We start from the raw sequence: 21,420 nt of genomic DNA, 5'->3' as shown, positions 1-21,420 counted from the left end.
TAGTCTATGACCAGCTTCTCTCCCCCTCTCCTGTAGTCTATGACCAGCTTCTCTCCCCCTCTCCTGTAGTCTATGACCAGCTTCTCTCCCCCTCTCCTGTAGTCTATGACCAGCTTCTCTCCCCCTCTCCTGTAGTCTATGACCAGCTTCTCTCCCCCTCTCCTGTAGTCTATGAGCAGCTTCTCTCCCCCTCTCCTGTAGTCTATGACCAGCTTCTCCCCCCCTCTCCTGTAGTCTATGACCAGCTTCTCCCCCCCTCTCCTGTAGTCTATGACCAGCTTCTCTCCCCCTCTCCCGTAGTCTATGACCAGCTTCTCTCCCCCTCTCCCGTAGTCTATGACCAGCTTCTCTCCCCCTCTCCTGTAGTCTATGACCAGCTTCTCTCCTCCTCTCCTGTAGTCTATGACCAGCTTCTCTCCCCCTCTCCTGTAGTCTATGACCAGCTTCTCTCCCCCTCTCCTGTAGTCTATGACCAGCTTCTCTCCCCCTCTCCTGTAGTCTATGACCAGCTTCTCTCCTCCTCTCCTGTAGTCTATGACCAGCTTCTCCCCCCCCTCTCCTGTAGTCTATGACCAGCTTCTCTCCCCCTCTCCTGTAGTCTATGACCAGCTTCTCTCCCCCTCTCCTGTAGTCTATGACCAGCTTCTCTCCCCCTCTCCTGTAGTCTATGACCAGCTTCTCTCCCCCTCTCCTGTAGTCTATGACCAGCTTCTCTCCCCCTCTCCTGTAGTCTATGACCAGCTTCTCTCCCCCTCTCATGTAGTCTATGAGCAGCTTCTCTCCCCCTCTCCTGTAGTCTATGACCAGCTTCTCTCCCCCTCTCCTGTAGTCTATGACCAGCTTCTCCCCCCCTCTCCTGTAGTCTATGACCAGCTTCTCTCCCCCTCTCATGTAGTCTATGAGCAGCTTCTCTCCCCCTCTCCTGTAGTCTATGAGCAGCTTCTCTCCCCCTCTCCTGTAGTCTATGACCAGCTTCTCTCCCCCTCTCCTGTAGTCTATGACCAGCTTCTCTCCCCCTCTCCTGTAGTCTATGACCAGCTTCTCTCCCCCTCTCCTGTAGTCTATGACCAGCTTCTCTCCCCCTCTCCTGTAGTCTATGAGCAGCTTCTCTCCCCCTCTCCTGTAGTCTATGACCAGCTTCTCTCCCCCTCTCCTGTAGTCTACGACCAGCTCGTTAGTTTTTCTACATTGAGGGAGAGGTTGTTCTCCTGCCACCACTTTGCCAGGTTGTCAACCTCTCTCCTGTAGGCCGTTTCGTCACTCTTGGTGACTCGGCCAATCACTGTGGTGTCATCGGCTAATTGAATCACCGTGTTGGAGCTGTGCGTGGCTACGCAGTCATAGGTGTACAGTGAGTAGAGGAGAGGGCTCAGGACGCAGCCCTGGGGGGCTCCAGTGTTGAGAGTCAGGGTGTTACGACCCTGGCTCATGGGCCCGCAACCTATGTGCAAACCAACACCAAAACCCTGTGCTCTAACTCAAAGTGCTACTATATCAAGGAACTATTAATGTAAATGTAAACTAATGTACTAATGTGAACCCAACGGACAAGGACTGGAAGAACCTGACAGCTCTTCCTCTAAGCACAGACACTGCATGTGTGTTACTAGGGCTGGCTTTAAAGCTCCCAGCAGGTAACCAATCAGCACTAATTGGCTAATTGGCAGCCCTCACCTGCATGCCCCGTGACACAGGAGTGATCAGCCTGCCTGCACAGTGACACAGGAGTGATCAGGCTCCTGGTACATAACACAGGGGGTCGGGGAGGTGTGAGGGCCCATCCTCACCACCTGGCGCCGATCCGACAGGAAGTCCAGGATCCAGTCACACAGACTGGGGTTGACTCCTAGTTCCCTGAGCTTGGTGTCGAGTCTGGCTGGGACTATGGTGTTGAACCCTGAGCTGTAGTCCACAAACAGCATCCTCCCGTAGTTCCCCGCCTTCTCCAGGTGGGTGGTGGCCTCATGTGAGGTTGTGGCTGTTGCGTCTTCTGTGGATCTCTCTTGTCTGTAGGCGTATTGGTGTTTGTCCAGGTTGATCGGGGTTAATGTTAGGTTATGGTTATGGTTATGGGTGAGACAAGGGTATGGGGTTAGCATATGAATGTAAGTCAATGGACTGTGAGAGACAAGAGAGAGAGAGAGAGAGAGACATTGGACATTGGACACTGGACATTCTGCAGGGCAGAATTAGGCCGTTACCCACTAATACTATAAATACAAAAAAGAGCAATTAACTTTTGGACACACCTAAAACGAAGTGACCCCCTCTCGTACCATTATCAAGCCCTGCAGTGCCAAGAGCTGAGGAGCATCAGGAACCCCCTTACCCAGCTGGTCCTGAGGCTGAGTCCACAAACCTGCTCTCTTAACACACCCCAGGAACAGAACACATCACCAATCAGAATAAATCAAATTACTACACAGCTAAAACAAAACTACATCACCTATTGGAAAACACAAACAAAAGCACAGAGCAAAATGCAGTGCTATCTGGCTCTAAATCGACAGTACACCATAGCAGATTATTTGAGCATGGTGACTGATGAACAACTAAAAAGAACCTTGACAAAATACAGACTGAGTGAGCACAGCCTCGCTGTTGAAAAGGGGAGGCACAGGAAAACCTGGCTTCCTGCAGAGCAAAGGCTGTGCTGTCATTGCATCCTCAATGAGCCTGAAACAGAGATACACTTCCTCACCAAATGTGAAAAATATAAATATATTAGAGAAACGCATTTAAAAAAAATTGAATTTAATAAATAATAATATATTTTCTTAAACTATCAGATACAGAAAAATGACCAGTCCTACTAGGGGAGGACTCAACACGCTCTCTCTCGTTCATACATAAACACACACACACATTATCTCTTGTTCATACAGTACATAAACACACTCACATACAGTACACACATTCTCTCTCTTTCATACATACATAAACACACACACAATCTCTCTCTCATACACACACACACACACACACACACACACACACACACACACACACACACACACACACACACACACACACACGCACAAGTAGCCTATTAGTGGTCTGATACACACATACGTACACATGTGACGCACATATAAACCCACATACTGTACACATCTGCTGTGCACACACACACACACGCACGCACGCACGCACGCACGCACGCACGCACGCACGCACGCACGCACGCACGCACGCACGCACGCACGCACGCACGCACGCACGCACACACATACCAACACAGATCCTCTGATCTTATTAAGGACTGTAGGCTGAACGCTTGACCCTCTGGACAGAACTCAGGACTCCTCCCGTCTGACCACTGAGGCTATGTTCACACTGCAGACAGATCACAGATCAGATCTATAACTGTTCTCACTGTTTATCTGCAAGTGATCAGGTCTCAGATCAGATCTATAACTGTTCTCACTGTTTATCTGCAAGTGATCAGGTCTCAGATCAGATCTATAACTGTTCTCACTGTTTATCTGCAAGTGATCAGGTTGGATGTGTGTGTGCAGCAGGGGTGTAAAAAGTACCCAGAAATTATACTTAAGTGAAAGTATGGGTACCGTCTCAAAATCGTACTCAAGTAAAAGTCAGAGTATCTGGCTAAAAAAAACACACTTGAGTAAAAGTAAAAAAGTTTCTACTTTTAAATGTACTGTATTATTTTACTCTGTCTATTACTTTTTATTAAAGGTTCAAAACGGTCAGGTATTAAACTGTGTGGGTATCAAACAAGAGACTGTCAGGCTTTAAAACGGTGTAGGACCCAGGTCTAGAACTGCACCCTGAGAGGGAGGTTTGCCCTGAGTGGGAGGTTCGAAGGGTCAAAGTGGGTATAAAACAGGAGGGAAGACTGTCAAGTTTTAAACTGTGGATACCAAACAGAGAAGGTAAAGACGACTGTGAACTGTTGAACAGTAATCCAGAACTATTTTATTGCACTGTAAAACAATTTTTTTAAATCTATTCTATTCTACTATTTTATTGCACTGCACTATTTTACTCTGTCTATTTTATCTTACTCTTTTTATTTGTTGTCTATTTAAAACTGAATCAAACCATAAACAGGGTGGCCTGTTGAGATGTTAGATCCTAATGTGAAAAACTGTGATTTTATATGTCTGCACTTTATGTGCTCATTTTATGCCTGTCTTTTTTCTGTTGTGAAGCACTTTGAGCTGCAGTTTCTGTATGAAAGGTGCTCTACAAGACACAACGTTTCAAATGGTGCTCGATACCGCCGCCTGGTAGGATGCGGCCGGTACTGCACCTTCGGAGTCCCATTATGCCTTTTACATGCAAAATACACCTCCCTGACATTGAATAGGGTATTAAAATAGAGAAAAAAAGGAAAAACGACCCAGAAACGAGAATCTTCGTTTATGGCACTGAACGACTTAAGCCCAGAAACGAGAATTCTCGTGAATGGCACTGAATGGGTTAAAGAGCACAGCAGCAGCAATAACAATGTACAGAAATATACCCAATGCTAAATGTGTATTGTCAGTCAAAACAGCCAGTTACCATTTGTAATAATTACATTACCTCCACTCTGTCTGCAGCAGGTCTCTCTGCTCATGGAACGGCATGTCCGTATCAATAGTATATGAACGTGAATAACACTAAAGTAGCTGTGTTCCAATGCAACAAACGTTTTGCTATAACATTAGCATACTATCCATAGAATCCTCTGTAATGCTCTCCCACTCCACCGCTTCCAGCCACCTGACTACCCTTTAACCCTTTCACTGCCACACTACAGAAGGTTAACCCTTTACTATCACACTACAGACGGCTGTAGTGTGATAGTAAAGGGTTAACCTTCTGTAGTGTGGTAGTGAAAGGGTTAACCTGCCATCGTGTGGCAGTGAAACGGTTAACCTTCTGTATTGTCGCAGTGAAAGGGTTAACCCTTTGGTAGTGTGGTAGTGAAAGGGTTAAAGGAACTCTCCTACATTATGGGAAAATGTGCTTGTTGTCTTCTCCAGAGTCAGACAAGAAGATAGATACCAAATGTAATGATCTCTCTCTCTCTCTGTCTCTATCTCACTCTCTCTCTCGCTCGCTCTCTCTCTCTCTCTCTCTCTCTCTCTCTCTCTCTCTCTCTCTCTCTCTCTCACACTCTCTCTCTCTTGCTCTCGTTCTCTCTCTCTCGCTCTCTCTCTATCTCACTCTCTCTCTCTCTCACACTCTCTCTCTCTTGCTCTCGTTCTCTCTCTCTCTATCTCACTCTCTCTCTCTCTCTCTCTCTCTCTCTCTCTCGTTCTCTCTCGTTCTCTCTTGCTCTCGTTCTCTCTATCTCACTCTCTCTCTCGCTCCTCTCTCTCTCTCTCTCTCTCTCTCTCTCTCTCTCTCTCTCTTTCTCTCTCTCTCTCGTTCTCTCTCTCTCTCCCTCTCTCTCCCTCTCTCTCTCACTCCTCTCTCTCTCTCTCTCTCTCCCCCTGACAGGTGTAACGTGCAGGAGTACATCTGGAACAAGGGCTCGCGTTGTGATTGGGTGATCACAGAGTTCCAGGTCATGTGTCTGGTGGTGGGCGTGGCCTCCGCCGTGCTCGTCCTCCTCTTCATGATCATCGTCTTCTTCGCCAAGAGGCTCCACCGGCTCAAGAGAGAGAACAAGCGCCTACGCAAGCGCAGGTGTGTGTGTGTGTGTGTGTGTGTACACGAACGAGTGAGTGTGAACGAGTGAGTGTGTGTGTGTGTGTGTGTGTGATGTGTATGTGTATGTGTGCACCACTTATTTGAACCCTTTCACTACCACATTACAAAGGGTTAACACTTTCACTACCACACTACAAAGGGTTAACGCTTTCACTAAAACACTACAGAAGGTTAACCTTTTACTACCACACTACAGAAGGTTAACCCTTTCACTACCACACTACAGAAGGTTAACCCTTTCACTACCACACTACATAAGGTTAACACTTTCACTACCACACTACATAAGGTTAACACTTTCACTACCACACTACAGAAGGTTAACCTTTCACTACCACACTACAGAAGGTTAACCTTTCACTACCACACTACAGAAGGTTATATTTCGTATAGCATCGCGTCCCGCTCTGAGCCGTACGAGATACTCTATATCTCCTGTGATACCTAATGTATCTCCCACGAACAAAAAACACATGCACCCCACCTGTATGGGGCCCCGCCCCTTATGGTGGTACCACCCATATAACCATGACTCTGGTCATGAAACACCCTTCCTCTATTTTCGTCCCAGCGTACTGGATGCTTGCACCATACGAGCTAGCGGAATGAAAAGATTAAGGAAGATTAATAATGTTGGAAGCTTACCGGAGGTTGCTGGCCCCTGGCATCTTCGACGCATGTTTTCGGCGACACGACGGGCCTGTGATGTTCCTCGTTTGATGACTGCACATCGAGGTTCAGCTGTACAAGGCTGGCTGTCGGGCCAGCTTGTACTCAGGTAGGCCCTGTGTCTTCAGGCATGGGTATTAGTGTTAGTAATGCTGGTTTGTGTTGTTAACACAACCTTGTTGTGTGTTGGCGCCAGGGGCAAGATGGTTTGGTGAACGTTCTCTGCAGGGAACGGTTTCCAAGCTGTCTTGGGCGTGCTGCTAAAACATCTAAAGCTATGCTAACATGCTATCGCTACTGCCGCATGCTATCACTACTGCTGATTGCTATGCTGTTTTAATGTCTCCGCCGTGAGATGTTGTCACTCTCCCGCCTCTTGCCCGGTTCATCAATGAAGGTCAGTCGGTAGCTGTTGTGGGGTTTTGAGTTCTATTTACCTTTTTCGGGTAAATGGGTTGACAACGGGGTAGGTCGTGGCTAGGTTCTAGCCAGGTATTACCTTGTGTTCCGGCGGGGTTTGTTGAACGGTGTTCCCATCTGGGTTGGCGTCGGGTAGTGGGGCTATGGGTCCAGCCGACATGGTAGACATGTTGCGTGTCTGTGCACAGGCAATTGTTGTCTTGGGTTCCACATTGCCTGGCGTTAGGCTGCAGTAGTGTAAGGGCAGGGCCGCTTGGGAGAAATGTGAGGCCCTGTGCGTTTTTAGACGCGAGGCCCCCCATCTCCTGGGGCGGCCCTGTGTAGGGGGCTATTGTTTCATTTTGTCACTCTGCTATGAGAAGGTCTGTCTTGCTACAAGCTTTCTCTCCTCTCAAACCATTCATACTGACGGTCAATCGGTATACTGGGGGAGTAGTGCGGGGGGGGCTTTGTTTACCTTTTTTGGTAAATGGGCTAAACTAGGGCTGGTGTTCTGTTGTGAATATTTTGAATGAAGACGGGTCTGGTCCGTCTCCCCTTAAACTTTGTGTGTATGGGTTTGCTCATTCTACAGTTTTGTGGTTTAGCTCTTTTATTCATTTAACCTTTTCATGGTCCACACCACAGTGGAGGGTGCTGTTTGCAATCACCACTGGTGCTCCATGTTAACATCAGTCCTTTGTTTTTGATATATTGAAACAATGCCCCGCCCGGCCGACACCATGGGTCGGCCTGGCGAGTGGCTGGTGGGCTGTTAAGGCTTGTACCGCCACGGTATGGAATTGGCAACGATTAGAACTGTGTTCGAATTGGTGTTTTTTCTATTACAGAAATGGTGTCTGGTGGAGGGGCCTTGAGGGCCGGCCGACGTCGACACATCGCGCACGGTGTTGGTAAACCACTCCGTCGAGGATGTTGACGTTATTAGCTTTGACCCAGCCGCAAGCTATAACCGCTCAGGGTTCCCCTCTCCGCAGGGGATTTTGGTCTTCTGCTGGAGCGCGGGCGGTATTGTCCTAGGCCCTACACCGCCTCACACCGCGCAGCCAGAAGAAGAGAGAGCACGGCCTCGTCAGCGGCGATGACGGGGCCCTCGACAGGCGGCCATGTTTCCCCCGCCAGTGGTGCCCTGGTTGGAGAATCGACAGGGTATCGCGAGGCCGACAGTCTTGGCGGCCGAGGGATCGGCCATTTTGGGTGATTTCGGTGTTGGTAAACCACTCCGTCGTCATTTTGCCGCGAGCAGCCCGCTCCCCGCTCAGTCCGCTTTCTGTTACCCTCAGAAGCGGGGCTCTGGGTGTGTTCCTTTGGCTGCGGGCCGCGGACCTTCTTGAAGCGTATGCGGCCCCATTCTTCGCTTCTCATGGAGACAGGGGCTGACACCCAGTTGATGGCTGAGCCTGGGTCTGTCCGTGAGAATGTTGTGCTGTCAAGCGGCTCCCACACCTTGAACTGTGTTGGTTGAGCCTGGTGTTACGTCTGTCAACTTAAGTGTTGTCAGCAGGGGGGCTCGAAACCTTTTGAGGCACACAGTGCGGGCTTCCCCGGCCTCGCCTTCGCCAGGCCAGGTATCATGTTGGTGCTCCCACTCCTGGAATATTGGCAAGTGGTCGCAGCTCACATGGTTTGGGGTGGTAGTGATATCACTGCAGGGCTACGGTGTGTAGGAACCCATGGGGGCCTTACACCTTGCATGTCCGGCTGCAGAACAACTCCTTCAGCATGTTCTGGAGGGGTGTTCAGTGGGGGGGCTTTTTTGATCGGAAGCCCCCCGTATCAGACAGGCCCTTTTCTGTCGGGGTTCCCCCTTGGGTGCGATTGCCTCGTGGGTGGTGTCAGGGTCAGGTGTTCCGACACGGAACGCGCTCCTCGCACGATTCCAGGGTTGTCTTCGCACAGCGGGGGGGACCGGGCCAACTATCTACAGTTCCTGGCGGACCTGCGCCACGTGACGGCGGGTGCGTTGGGAGTGTCGTCACATATGACATTTACATTTACATTTAGTCATTTAGCTGACGCTTTTATCCAAAGCGACTTACAAGTTCTGTACGACAAGCCATCAGGAAGAGCACAACTCTATCAGCTGAGTAACAATGTTCATCAAAGTGTTGAGTGCTACAGTGTAGGTTAGTTTATTAGGACAAGTGCATGACAGTATGGTTAGTTAGGGTTAGATTTTTTTTTTTATGACTACGGCAGTACCATATGTCGAGGTAGATGGAGAGAATGGTGAGGCGGGGACTTGTGTTTACACAACCCCACCCGTTTTCAGGTTTGGTACAGACCCTGTTGTCGGGGTCTCCAGCAGGGACAGCTCTGGTCGACGAGATCCAATCTCTGTGGACGAAGCAAGCCATCGTCGTGGCGTTCTCCTCCCGGTGTTCTCTGCCCGAGAAGTCGGGAGGGAGGGGTGTAAGACCCAGGCTGGACCTGTCCCATGGGAAGGTTCAGCATTTTTTGGATCGTCTCCTACCTGTTGAACACTGTCAGATGGGGGTCTGGTTCTCCTCCATAGACCTGTAGGATGCGTATGCGCATCCCCGATCTTCCATCCTAGGGCTTACCTACGCTTCCTTTGCAGGGTTAGCGTATGAGTACCAGAGGCTGCCGTTCGGTTTTCTCTGGCTCCCCGCATCTTCACCAAGTGCGTGGAGGCCGCACTGGGGCCTCTGCGTCATCCGGGGTTACGGAGTGTTCTGCCCTGATGACGTTCTGGTCCTTCGCGGTCAAGGTGGATCGTCAGGTCTCGTACCAGGCAGGTCTCTACCAGCCTGGGGTTGCTGTAGACTGGATGTAGAGTATTCCTCTTCCCAGTCAACGGTTGGAGGGCTATGGGCATCCATCTCAGAGCGTGTTGTCAACACGCTCGGGAGGTTCCGTCCTAGGACGGTTACGGCGCTGTCTCACGTCGCGTTTTCACCGACGCCTCCCTCGCTGGTGACGCGTCGGGCCAACGCAGTAGGGGGCAGCTGGCAAACCATGCTGCCCGGTCTGCGCTACGTTCAATGTGTTGGTGTTGAAAGCGGTCCTTCTGGTCCACAAATGGTGTTGATCAGGACGGACGATACGACGTCAGTGTCGTGTATCGACAGACAGGGAGGGGTACGCTCCCCCTGTCTGCACCAGGCGGCGGGCGGCTGGCTATGGGCGTCCTCCATCTGCGCGGCCTAAGGGCTCCCCACATCCCCGGCAGGGAGAATGTGGGTGCAGGTGTACTGTCGCGGGGCGACCCTCATCCTGACGGGTGAGGATTGCGTCTGGACATGGCCAGGCAGGTCTGGGACCGATGCCGTGCCGCCAGGGATTCTTCCCCATACATCTGTTAGGTCAGTTGTTGGGACGGGTACGTTGAGGGGCGCAGGTCCTTGATCCTGATGGTGTTACCATCTGGAATGCGCATGCTCCCTCCACTGTCGCGCTTACGCGGGCAGATGACGTATGTTCCAAGTGTGGTGTAAGGCGGGGGGCCAGGACTCAGTCTCCTGCCCCCTGGTTGCTGTCCTTAGTTACCTCCAGTCTCTCCTTGATAGACTGTCGGCTTCGACGGTGAGGGTATATGCAGCAGCTATATCCTCCTATCATGAGGGGTTTGAGGGGATGTCTTGTTCAGCCACCCTCTTGTGAAGCGTTTCCTGCTTGGCGCTCGACGCGTTAAGCCGGTGCAACGCTCCTTGGCTCCGACTTGGGATCTTCAATTGGTCCTCGGTCGGTTGTCCTTGGCCCCGTTTGAGCCGCTCGAGCGGGCGCCGTTGGGACAGCTGTCCTTCAGGACCGCGTTCCTTCTGGCTGTCACTTCCGCTAAACGCGTAGGTGAGCTCTGTGCTCTCTCGGTACGTCCAGAGTGCCTGTCTTTTCGGACCGATTGCGGTGTCACTCTGCGACCTAATCCTGCTTTCGTGCCTAAGAATATCCGGAGTTCCTTCCGCTCCCGGGATATTGTGGTTCAGGCGTTTCGTCCTCCTCCTCACACTGGTGAGTTAGATGCGGGCCTTCACCTGTCATGTCCAGTCCGTGCTTGGGGATTTACCTCAGCCGTACTCAGGATTTCAGGGTTACCGACCAGCTTTTTGTCTGTTACGGTGGGGCTCGTGCTGGTAAGGCACTGTCGGAGCAGCGCCTGTCCCATTGGTTGTGCGAGGGTGTTACCCTCTGCTACACGCTGGCTGGGCAGGATCCCCCTGGGGGCGTCAGGGCGCACTCCACTCGTGGGGTGGCTGCCTCTGCCGCTCTCCTGGGTGGGGCCTCGGTGGAGGCCATCTGTGCTGCAGCTTCATGGTCCTCACCGGGCCCCTTTGTAAGGTTTTACCTCATGGACATGACCGGGGGTTCTGTCTCCCAGGCGGTTCTGGGGTCTGTGGCCTTTCCTGCTTCCCGTCCTTTGGTCGGGTAGCAGGAGTGTATGGGTATGGGCCGCAGTGTGTTGAGTCACACGTGGTTCCGCCTGTACGGTGTGTTCAAGGGGTTCTGGCTCCCTCTTGTTCGCATTCAGGTGGAGTTGACTGCGCCCCCCCTTCGTTAGGAAGGATGGGGTGACAGGGCTCCCCGCACCCCTTGATGTGGGCTTACGGGTCCTCAGGGGGTACATCTGTCGGGTCTCGCGCCCGCTCTTCCCCATTATCTCGTAAGGCTCAGAGCGGGACGCGATGCTATACGAAATATAACGATAGGTTATGTAGATAACCTAGTTATATTAGTATTGGCTAAGCGTCCCGCTCTGCACGCCCTGAGTTCCCTCTTGAGGGGTCTTTTCCTGGGACGGGTTTTTGGCGAGGAAGGGTGTTTCATGACCAGAGTCATGGTTATATGGGTGGTACCACCATAAGGGGCGGGGCCCCATACAGGTGGGGTGCATGTGTTTTTTGTTCGTGGGAGATACATTAGGTATCACAGGAGATATAGAGTATCTCGTAAGGCTCAGAGCGGGACGCTTAGCCAATACTAATATAACTAGGTTATCTACATAACCTATTGTTAACCTTTCACTACCACACTACAGGAGGTTAACCCTTTCACTACCACACTATAGAAGGTTAACCTTTCACTACCACACTACAGGAGGTTAACCCTTTCACTACAGTACCACACTACAGAAGGTTAACCCTTTCACTACCACACTACAGAAGGTTAACCCTTTCACTACCACACTACAGAAGGTTAACCCTTTCACTACCACTACAGAAGGTGAACCCTTTCACTACCACACTACAGAAGGTTAACCCTTTCACTACCACACTACAGAAGGTTAACCCTTTCACTACCACACTACAGAAGGTTAACCCTTTCACTACCACACTACAGAAGGTTAACACTACTAGCTATAAGCTAGTGTTAAGTTTTTACTCTATTTAGAGTTCATTTAACTCTTATACAAGAGCAAGAGTCAATTTAACACTAATTGTAGTTGGGAACAAATACACTCGGGAATAGTGTTAATTTGACACTGCAATATTTACTGTGCACTACCACACTACAGAAGGTTAACCCTTTCACTACCGCACTACAGAAGGTTAACCCTTTCACTACTGCACTACAGGTGGTTAAGGACAGTTCCGTCAGTATTCGATTAGATTAAATTAGATTCAAATGTATTGTCATCATATAGCACAAGTGCAATACAATGAAAATAAGTATGGCATCCAACCAGAGTGAAAATGTAACAGTAAAGTGCAATAGTAATATATAATGTACAGGTGATTAAACTGCGTATAAATTATATAAATGAGTACTACTGAGTAATAGTGCTAATCAGATGTATGTACAGAGTTGTAGTATTAATAATATGTACAGTGATACAGGTATAAAGACACTATGGTAGTTGTCATACTGTACTGTATCTACAAAACCTTCTGTTCCCTCTATTAATTTGCTTAGATTTTTCAGGTCTGGTCAATTTTAGCATGGTGTTATTCACAGTCAAAGATAAAAAAAATATTTATTGATATTCTCATTTGGTTCATTACAATTTACTCAAGCCTAGTAACAGACACAGTATTTCTGACACTGGGAATACATTCCCTGAGATCCATAGATGTCCCTAGAATCAGATACCAAGAACATTCAAATGGACTATTTAAAAAAAAAAATTGTAAATGTTTACGTTCTTATGGAATGAATTAGATTAAAAAATATAAAAAAAGAAAATTAATTCATTTTGAGTTAATTTTCATAACGCGATAATTTACTGTGTAATTAATTAATCTAATTAACGCGATAAACTGACAGCCCTAATCTATAACACATGACCTTAATAGTTATAGTTAGTAGTATCCACAATACTAATGTGCCTGCAAACACACTCAGTAAGAACATCCATTTCATTCAATAAAGATAAAGTAGGCCAGGCCTACTGGCCATGTGTCATGATGTCATGTGACTCATGTAATGACTGTGGTGATGATGATAACTGTGCTTAATAATATTCAGTTTTTGTATGTATGTGGACGCACGCACGCACACATACACACACACACGCACACACACACACACACACACACACACACACACACACACACACACACACGCGCACACACACACACACACACACACACACACACACACACACACACACACACACACACACACACACACACACACACACATGACCAATCGTATGGTATGCATGTGTGTGTGTGTGTGTGTGTATGTGTGTGTGTGTTTGTTGACCCATATACAACTCTTCAGCCTGCGGCTTTAGCCATGGGTTCACACTGTCAGATTGAGGTAACAATGGAGAGAGAGAAAGAGAGAGAGAGAGAGAGAGAATGAAAGAAATACTTAGCTTAGAGAATAGATAGAAAGTTAAAGTTAAAACATTCTGAATGAGTTCTCTCTCTTTTGCTTCTCATTCTCTTTTTCTGTGTCACTCTCTCTGTCTATCCATCTCTTTCTCTCTCTCTGTCTATCCCTCTCTCTCCCCCTCTCTCTCTTCCTCTCTCTCTCTCTCTCTCTCTCTCTCTCTCTCTCTCTCTCTCTCTCTCTCTCTCTCTCTCTCTTCCCTCTCTCTCTCCCCCTCTCTCTCTCTCTCCCTCTCTCTCCCTCTCTCTCTCACTCTCTCTCTCTCCCCCTCTCTCTCTCTCCCCCCTCTCTCTATCCCTCCCCCCTTCTCTCTCTCTCTCTCTCTCCCCCTCTATCTCTCCCTCTCTCTCTCCCCCCCTCTCTCTATCTCTCCCTCTCTCCCCCCTCTCTCTCTCTCCCTCTCCCCCCCTCTCTCTCTCTCTCTCTCTCTCTCTCTCTCCCCCCCTCTCTCTCTCTCTCTCCCTCTCCCCCCCCCCCTCTAGTAAGTACCGCCCCCAGAGTGGGGGGAACCTCAGGCGGACGGTTTCTCAGTTTCCACGACGGCGGAGGTCTCTCAGCCAAACGTAAGGAACCTGTGTGCCGCGCCCCCGTCCCCCCCCCAAGCTCACGCCCACAACCTGGCGTACTATGACAACATTATCTGTCAGGTATGCCCCTCCTCCCCTCTCGTTTACCCCCCATCTTCTTCATTTACTTTCTTCTTATTATGGTTTATGGTATACATTTCTTTTTGGTAGTTAGATGGCAATTTCAGAATTACCATGGTGAATTCTACAAAACGGCCATTGTATAAATAATTGTACATGGTACTGTCCATTGTATAAATAGTTTAATATGGTACTGTCCATTGTATAAATAGTTTAATATGGTACTGGCCATTGTATAAATAATTTTACATGGTACTGGCCATTGTATAAATAATTTAACATGGTACTGGCCATTGTATGAATAATCTACCATAGTACTGGCCATTGTATAAATAATCTACCATAGTACTGGCCATTGTAGATAGATAGATTACCATGGTAAGAAGTTATGTATCACTATGGTACCACTGTTGTGCATAACACCATGTTATAATCCAATGTAAACCATGATATCGATGGTATTTCCCTCATTTCTTTGGTCACCAGGATGACAGCGACCAATAAAATGATGCAAACACCATCATACTCTTTTGGAAACACCATGTTTTTATTTTTTATTTCTTTCCTCTCTCTTTTCTCTGCCTGTTGTTTTGTTTCACCTTAGCATCTGTTATTTCATTCTTATTTCCTCTCTCACTATTCATGATGTTCCTTCCGGTGTGTTCTCTCTTGTCGTGGGCTTGAGCCTGTCTGTCTGTCTGTCTGCCTGTCTGCCTGTCTGTCTGCCTGTCTGTCTGTCTGTCTGTCTGTCTGTCTGTCTGTCTGTCTGTCTGTCTGTCTGTCTGTCTGTCTGTCTGTCTGTCTGTCTGTCTGTCTGTCTGTCTGTCTGGCTGTGTGTATAACCCTCTTCACCCCCCCCCCCCCCCCCCCAACTTGCAATGGGCCTGGTCTACAAGATACACTACACGACCAAGGTACCCATGTACATGACAAAATACTTCCCAAAGGTCAGTGAATACCACGATCACAACACCAGAGGGAGCTCCACAAATCATGTTAAACCCAGATTCGGCTCAAACAAGGGACTAAACACGTTTCGCAATTATGCCACATCAATGTGGAACGCCCTACCCACAGCCGTAAAGGAATGTGAATCACTACCCACTTTCAAAAACACTCTCAAAAAACACCTAAGGGAGACTGCAACTCGAAACTGGCCCCTGTAATTGTCCGAACACAACCCCCTCCAATGTACAGTAAATTACCAAGTAAGGTCTTGTCAATAATCCAATGTACAGTGTTTGTTTGTACAGGTGTACAGTGTCCCCCCCACCCCTCCTACCCAACCCCCCCCCCCACTCCTACCCAACCCCCCCCCCCCCCACCCACCCATCCACCTCCAATGTACAGTCCCCCCCCACCCCCACCTACCCAATCCAATGTACAGTTTCTACGTCTAATGTATATACTCTTTTCTTTCTGGACTCTTTTTGTATCACAAACTACTGTAATTGCAAATCTGGTATGTCATAAATGTATAGATGTAGCAGTTCTGTCTATCTGTATGTCATGTATGTCACATATGTTACGATGAATTGAAAATGGGGGACCCTGATGTAAACAAGACGAAAGTCTTTCTCTGGTCTGCATCCCCTTAACAATTGTGTGTATTGAGCTGTACTGTACTGTACCCATTCTGCAATCTGTTAATAAAGTTTTCAATCAATCAATCAATCAATCCCCCACACACACACACACACTCACTCACAGCCCATTCATCAGAAGGCAACAGTGAGCAGCTACTATACCTGGGAATATAAGCCCAGAAACCCTTACAATCACTATCAGGTAAGCAGTGCCACATATTTTTAATTTTTTTTCACCTTTCCGAGTTTCACATTCCTCTCCCCAAAACCACCACACGTTTTAACCCTCTGGTAGAACTGGTAGACGCCATTTTGGTTCTCCAGTTGCAATATAACAAACCCCAATTCTGGAAACTCTTTTTTTCTGCATCTCCCCCCTGAGTCCACCATCTTTAGCTTTATCCTCATAACAATGTGGATAGACTGATCTTTTTTGCTCGCTGCAACCTATCCGGATGTTGAAGGACCACCCCCACCCCCGCCTCCACCTCCACCCCAACCCACCACCCGCCTCCATCCAGACCTATGCAGACATAACTCTTCTTCCCTCTCGACTGCCCAAGGAACCTGCTTGACCAAACTGAACCTCCATCCCAGCCCGCAGCACTGCTCGCCTTGCAATTGATCCAATAATAGAGAGTCCAGCCCAGTCAGCCATTTTGATCCCAATGCAGCCGTTTCACCGGTACTTTTCCCAGGCGAACCCAATTATTATCTACAAAGATCTATTCATCTTTGGTCTGGCGTGGCTGAGCATTTGTGTGTGTGTGTGTGTGTGTGTGTGTGTGTGTATGTGTGTGTGTGTGTGTGTGTGTGTGTGTATGTGTGTGTGTGTGCAGGCGTATCCGTGGGCGAGCGGGCGTGACTACGCACGTTGGGGGGTTTCATTAATCCGGCTACTTGTGTTGTGTTGTTGGGGTTATTGATTTTCAAGGGACTGCTGCACAAACGGTATCGCCGTTCCAATGACTGAGCGTGAGTCGTTTAAGTGACACACAAAATACACACGAGAGAAGCGAGGAAAAACACTCATTTGGAAACCAATGGAATAACTGCACCACCCACCCACCCACCCACCGTTCGTCAGGGTTTTTCAAACGAGCGTTCGAACCTTCCTTTTTAATAATTTTTTTTTTTTAAAGAATACTTTTTTTCCCCCGTATATATATATTTTTTATAAATATCCTCAATCTAAATCCTCTATTTGAATAAAGTGATTCATCTGATTAAATTAGTCGTTTTTTATTAAATCAACTTTCCAGCCCCAGCCCAGGGAGAAGCCCCAGCCAACTAAATCAATTAAATCAACTTTCTTTAATGAATATAACTCATCAGTTTCTTTTAAAGGGGAACTATCTTATAAATGGCCTTTTTGAGTGTTTAGCATTGTTTCCTAGCTATGTGAACTTATATTAATATGATCTATGTCTCAAAATTCTCATATTGGCGCATTCTTCCAATTCTCCTCTCACAATATTCACCCTCACTGAACTGAGTCATTTGAAAATGTGCGCGATATGTGATGTCAGAAAGACACCGCTGCATGTTAATGTTCAGGCGGCGACGCCGCTGCGCAGTGGTTTAGGAGCCCAGGCTCAAAACAGCTCGAGATCTTGAGGTAGAAAAATGCTGTTTTTGAGGACTTGATTAGAAATACAAAACAATGAATAAAAAAAATATATATATTACAGAGGTGTTCCATAGACTCACAGGAATTGTGTAAAAGTGCCCAAATAGTGAAAGAAATAGTAAAATAGTTCCCCTTTAATACTATAATATTAGTGTAGCCTAATCTTTATCTGCAACTGTGAATAAAAAACAGATTTTTTATTGTATTTAATTGTATTAAAAAAAAAAGATTCGAATGTCAACGTAACGAACAAAGGTTTGAACGTTGGAACGTTTGGGCTCAGCCCTAACGGCAAAGGGTTAACCCTTTCACAACCTCACGAACAGAAGGTTAACCCTTTTACCACCACACTATAGATAGACGGTTAACCGCGAAAGGTTAACCTTCTGCAGTGTGGCAATGAAAGGGTTAATAGGAGTATTCTGTTAATCGTGTGTGTGTGTGTGTGAATGTTTTGATCTAGTTTACAGTGGCTGGGATAAGGTCATATCCCCACAATGAGAAACTGGATCGTGATGGTTGTGTTGTTCCAATATCCGCTGGGATATGAGTTCATCTCGTTTACTGAGTTCCCGTGGTGATGCTTGTAATATTCTGCTTACTCGTTTATACGGGCACATTGGTAATCAGTGTATACACACACACACACACACACACACACACACACACATACACACACACACATACACACACACGCACGCACGCACGCACGCACGCACGCACGCACGCACGCACGCACGCACGCACGCACACACACACACACACAAACACACACACACACACACACACATTAATATGTGTTTTTAACACAAATTATCTGAATGTTCTCTGAAATAGCCCAAATTGAGGTTTTCTTTCTGTGACATTGTGCTGACTCTGTGTGGGTGTAAAAGACGTATAGCTAGCGCTGGCTAACAGTCGCTTTTATGGTGCGACCGATCAATGCTGCCCTACTTACCGTCTAACGTCCCCGCGACCTTCACGTGGCTGCTACAAGACGATCAATGGTCACACGCACATTTACAAACTGCTCACACCCCCACCCACACACACGGTATTGACCCTGCGGGGTCTGCTACATTAACTTGCCTATAATATAGGTAGTATGGAGTCTATCACTCTCAACCTATAACCTTAATCATGTTCATCTCTGCTCTCTGACTAAATAATACGGAACAAATCCTTGATCGCTGAGCCGTCACACTACTGCAGCCAGCCTGCCTGCTAGGCCTGTTGACATTTCACAGGGTCAGTGACAGTCACCCAGCAGTGGTTCCTGATGCTGGAAATGTCAGTGTTAGAGGCCCCCCATAGTGACTTGGTACGGCCCGCAGAGTTCTGAATGTCAGTGTTAGAGGCTAACTCCCCCCCCATTGTGACTTGGTACGGCCCGCAGAGTTCTGAATGTCAGTGTTAGAGGCTATGTGCCCCCCATAGTGACTTGGTATGGCCCGCAGATTTTTTAATGTCAGTGATAGAGGCTAACTCCCCCCCCATTGTGACTTGGTATGGCCCGCAGATTTTTGAATGTCAGTGATAGAGGCTAACTGCCCCCCCCATAGTGACTTGGTATGGCCCGTAGATTTTTGAATGTCAGTGTTAGAGGCTAAGTGCCCCCCCATAGTGACTTGGTATGGCCCGTAGATTTTTGAATGTCAGTGTTAGAGGCTAACTCCCCCCCCATAGTGACTTGGTATGGCCCGCAGATTTTTGAATGTCAGTGTTAGAGGCTAAGTGCCCCCCATAGTGACTTGGTACGGCCCGATGAGTTCTGAATGTCAGTGTTAGAGGCTAATTTACCCCCCATAGTGACTTGGTACGGCCCGCAGAGTTCTGAATGTCAGTGTTAGAGGCTAATTTACCCCCCATAGTGACTTGGTACGGCCCGCGGAGTTCTGAATGTCGGTGTTCAAATCAAATCAAATCAATTAATATATGATGAGTTAAGCAGGTTTGGACTGGACTCTTTTGGGCCTCAGCCATTGTTGTGTTAGGGCCTGTGTGTGTGTGTGTGTGTGTGTGTGTGTGTGTGTGTGTGTGTGTGTGTGTGTGTGTGTGTGTGTGTGTGTGTGTGTGTGTGTGTGTGTGTGTGTGTGTGTGTGTGTGTGTGTATATATATATATACAGTGTGTGTGTGTGTGTGTGTGTGTGTGTGTGTGTGTGTGTATATACAGTATGTGTGTGTGTGTGTGTGTATATATACAGTAAGTGTGTGTGTGTGTGTGTGTAGTGTATATATATACAGTCAGTATGTGTGTGTGTGTGATGTGTGGTGGTGTGTGTGTGTTGTAAGTTAACCCATGCCGCTCTCTCTGCAGGATGAACCACAGAAGCAGGAAGAGCCTGTGAAGTCTCCGCCCCCTAAGGAGGAGGAGTCTATGAACATCCACAACAACTCTCATTCGCCCAAACAAGAGAACAACCGACCAGCCTCTGTTGACCATGACAATGGCCACGCCCCTAACAACACAGAGGAGAACAGAGAGGTAAACTCGCTCCAGAACAACTTGGTCTAGTGCCACCGAAAATACCACTGTAACACAAAGAGACAATGTCAAACCGGTAGTGTCTAGATCCCATGGCCCGGAGGGACGTTGGCTGTGGGACCTATCCCTTACCTTAACCCTATAATCTCACCCAAAAACGTTAAACAAATTTAAAAAACGTCCTTTCCGGGGGGCAACGAGATCGAGACAGTAGGCAAATCTACTCTATATAACTCCTATAACACCGTATGGTGCTCCCATAGTCGAGCGGACCGGACCGTACGCGGATCGGACCCAAAGCGGACTCCAAGTGCGAAGCTCCAATTTTCTAATGCGCGGGCGTCCGCGCCGCTCACTCGGTGTCACATAAAAGGCCGCTCTGCGTTTTTGGTCGACATCGACCTGCATTTAATGTGACGCCGATCTGCATTTTACTCTGAACACTAAGGCTGTTTCCCCGAAGCCTGTTTTTGGGATTCAAACTTCGTCAGGGTTTTTCGAACGAACGTTCGAACCTTCGTTTTTAATAAAAAACTTTTTTTTTTTTTTTTTTTATAAATATCATCAAACTAAATCCTCAATTTGAATAAAGTGATTAATCTGATTAAATGAGTCTTTCTTTTTTATTAAATCAACTTTCTTTAATGAATATAACTTACTATAACTATAGCAGTTTTTTTTTATACTATATTAGTGTAATTTTTATCTGCAACTGTGAAGAAAAACCCCATTGGTTTAAACAGAATGAATAGACAAAAAAAAATAAAAAAATAAAAATCTTTTTTTATTAAAAATAAAACATTCGAATTTTTATTTAGAATTCGAATGCCAACGTAACAAACGAACGTTCGAACATTCGGGCTCAGCCTTACTGACCACTCGCTCCGTGCCAAGTGAGAGTAGGGCAGGATCATGATTAAATGGGTAGGATTGGTCCGGTAAAACGTTGGCAGGTAGATGACGCTAAATTTAGTTGTACTATCGCTAATCGTCACCCCCATTCCAATTCATATACATTTGGACCATGATGTCTTTTTTCATCATCTGAAGAAACTTGAGATGTTTGCATGGCTTTTCTAAATGACGTCACGTGTAAAACTGCCACCGTTTTATTTCGAAATATTGGGAAAACGGAGATAACATAGACTCTTTATTTTGACATCGGATGACGACAACGACGTGACAGAAGTTGAACAGCGTGGGAACAATTGTGTAAACTGGCGCGAGACATGTATAGGAAATTGGTCCGCGGAGGTCCGCTCGACTATGAAAGCTCAAAGTGTCCGCTCCGAGTACGGTCCGCTCGACTATGGGGGCACCTTTAGTCTCTACGAAGTGCATACTATTTTACAAAGTCCGCTTAGGGCTAAAGTCACAGTTAGTGCACGACATGAGTTTTCAGGGTGCGTTCTACTCTATACTGTATAACCCAACATCCTATAACACCTTAGTCTCTACGAAGTGCATACTATTTTACAAAGTCCGCTTAGGGCTAAAGTCACAGTTAGTGCACGACATGA

The 21,420-nt window shown here is 47.5% G+C and overlaps 1 protein-coding gene across 1 annotated transcript in view; it reads left to right on the top strand.

Moving 5' to 3' along the window:
- LOC311238856 (chondroitin sulfate proteoglycan 5-like) overlaps positions 1-19,930 on the top strand; it is a gene marked incomplete at both ends in the record, with an annotated part of 34,895 nt that extends 14,965 nt beyond the window's left edge. Inside the window, 4 exon segments of the mRNA XM_084327056.1 lie at positions 5,455-5,643; positions 14,034-14,052; positions 14,055-14,198; positions 19,733-19,930. Coding sequence (XP_084183182.1) covers positions 5,455-5,643; positions 14,034-14,052; positions 14,055-14,198; positions 19,733-19,930 — 550 coding nt within the window.
- Between the last annotated feature and the right edge of the window lie 1,490 nt (positions 19,931-21,420).

This window comes from Notolepis coatsorum, assembly GCF_963971535.1.
Source record: "Notolepis coatsorum genome assembly, chromosome: 13".
Taxonomy (NCBI): Eukaryota; Metazoa; Chordata; class Actinopteri; order Aulopiformes; family Paralepididae; genus Notolepis; species Notolepis coatsorum.
The sequence above is the reverse complement of the archived record's forward strand: the minus strand, read 5'-3'. Positions and strand labels throughout refer to the sequence as shown.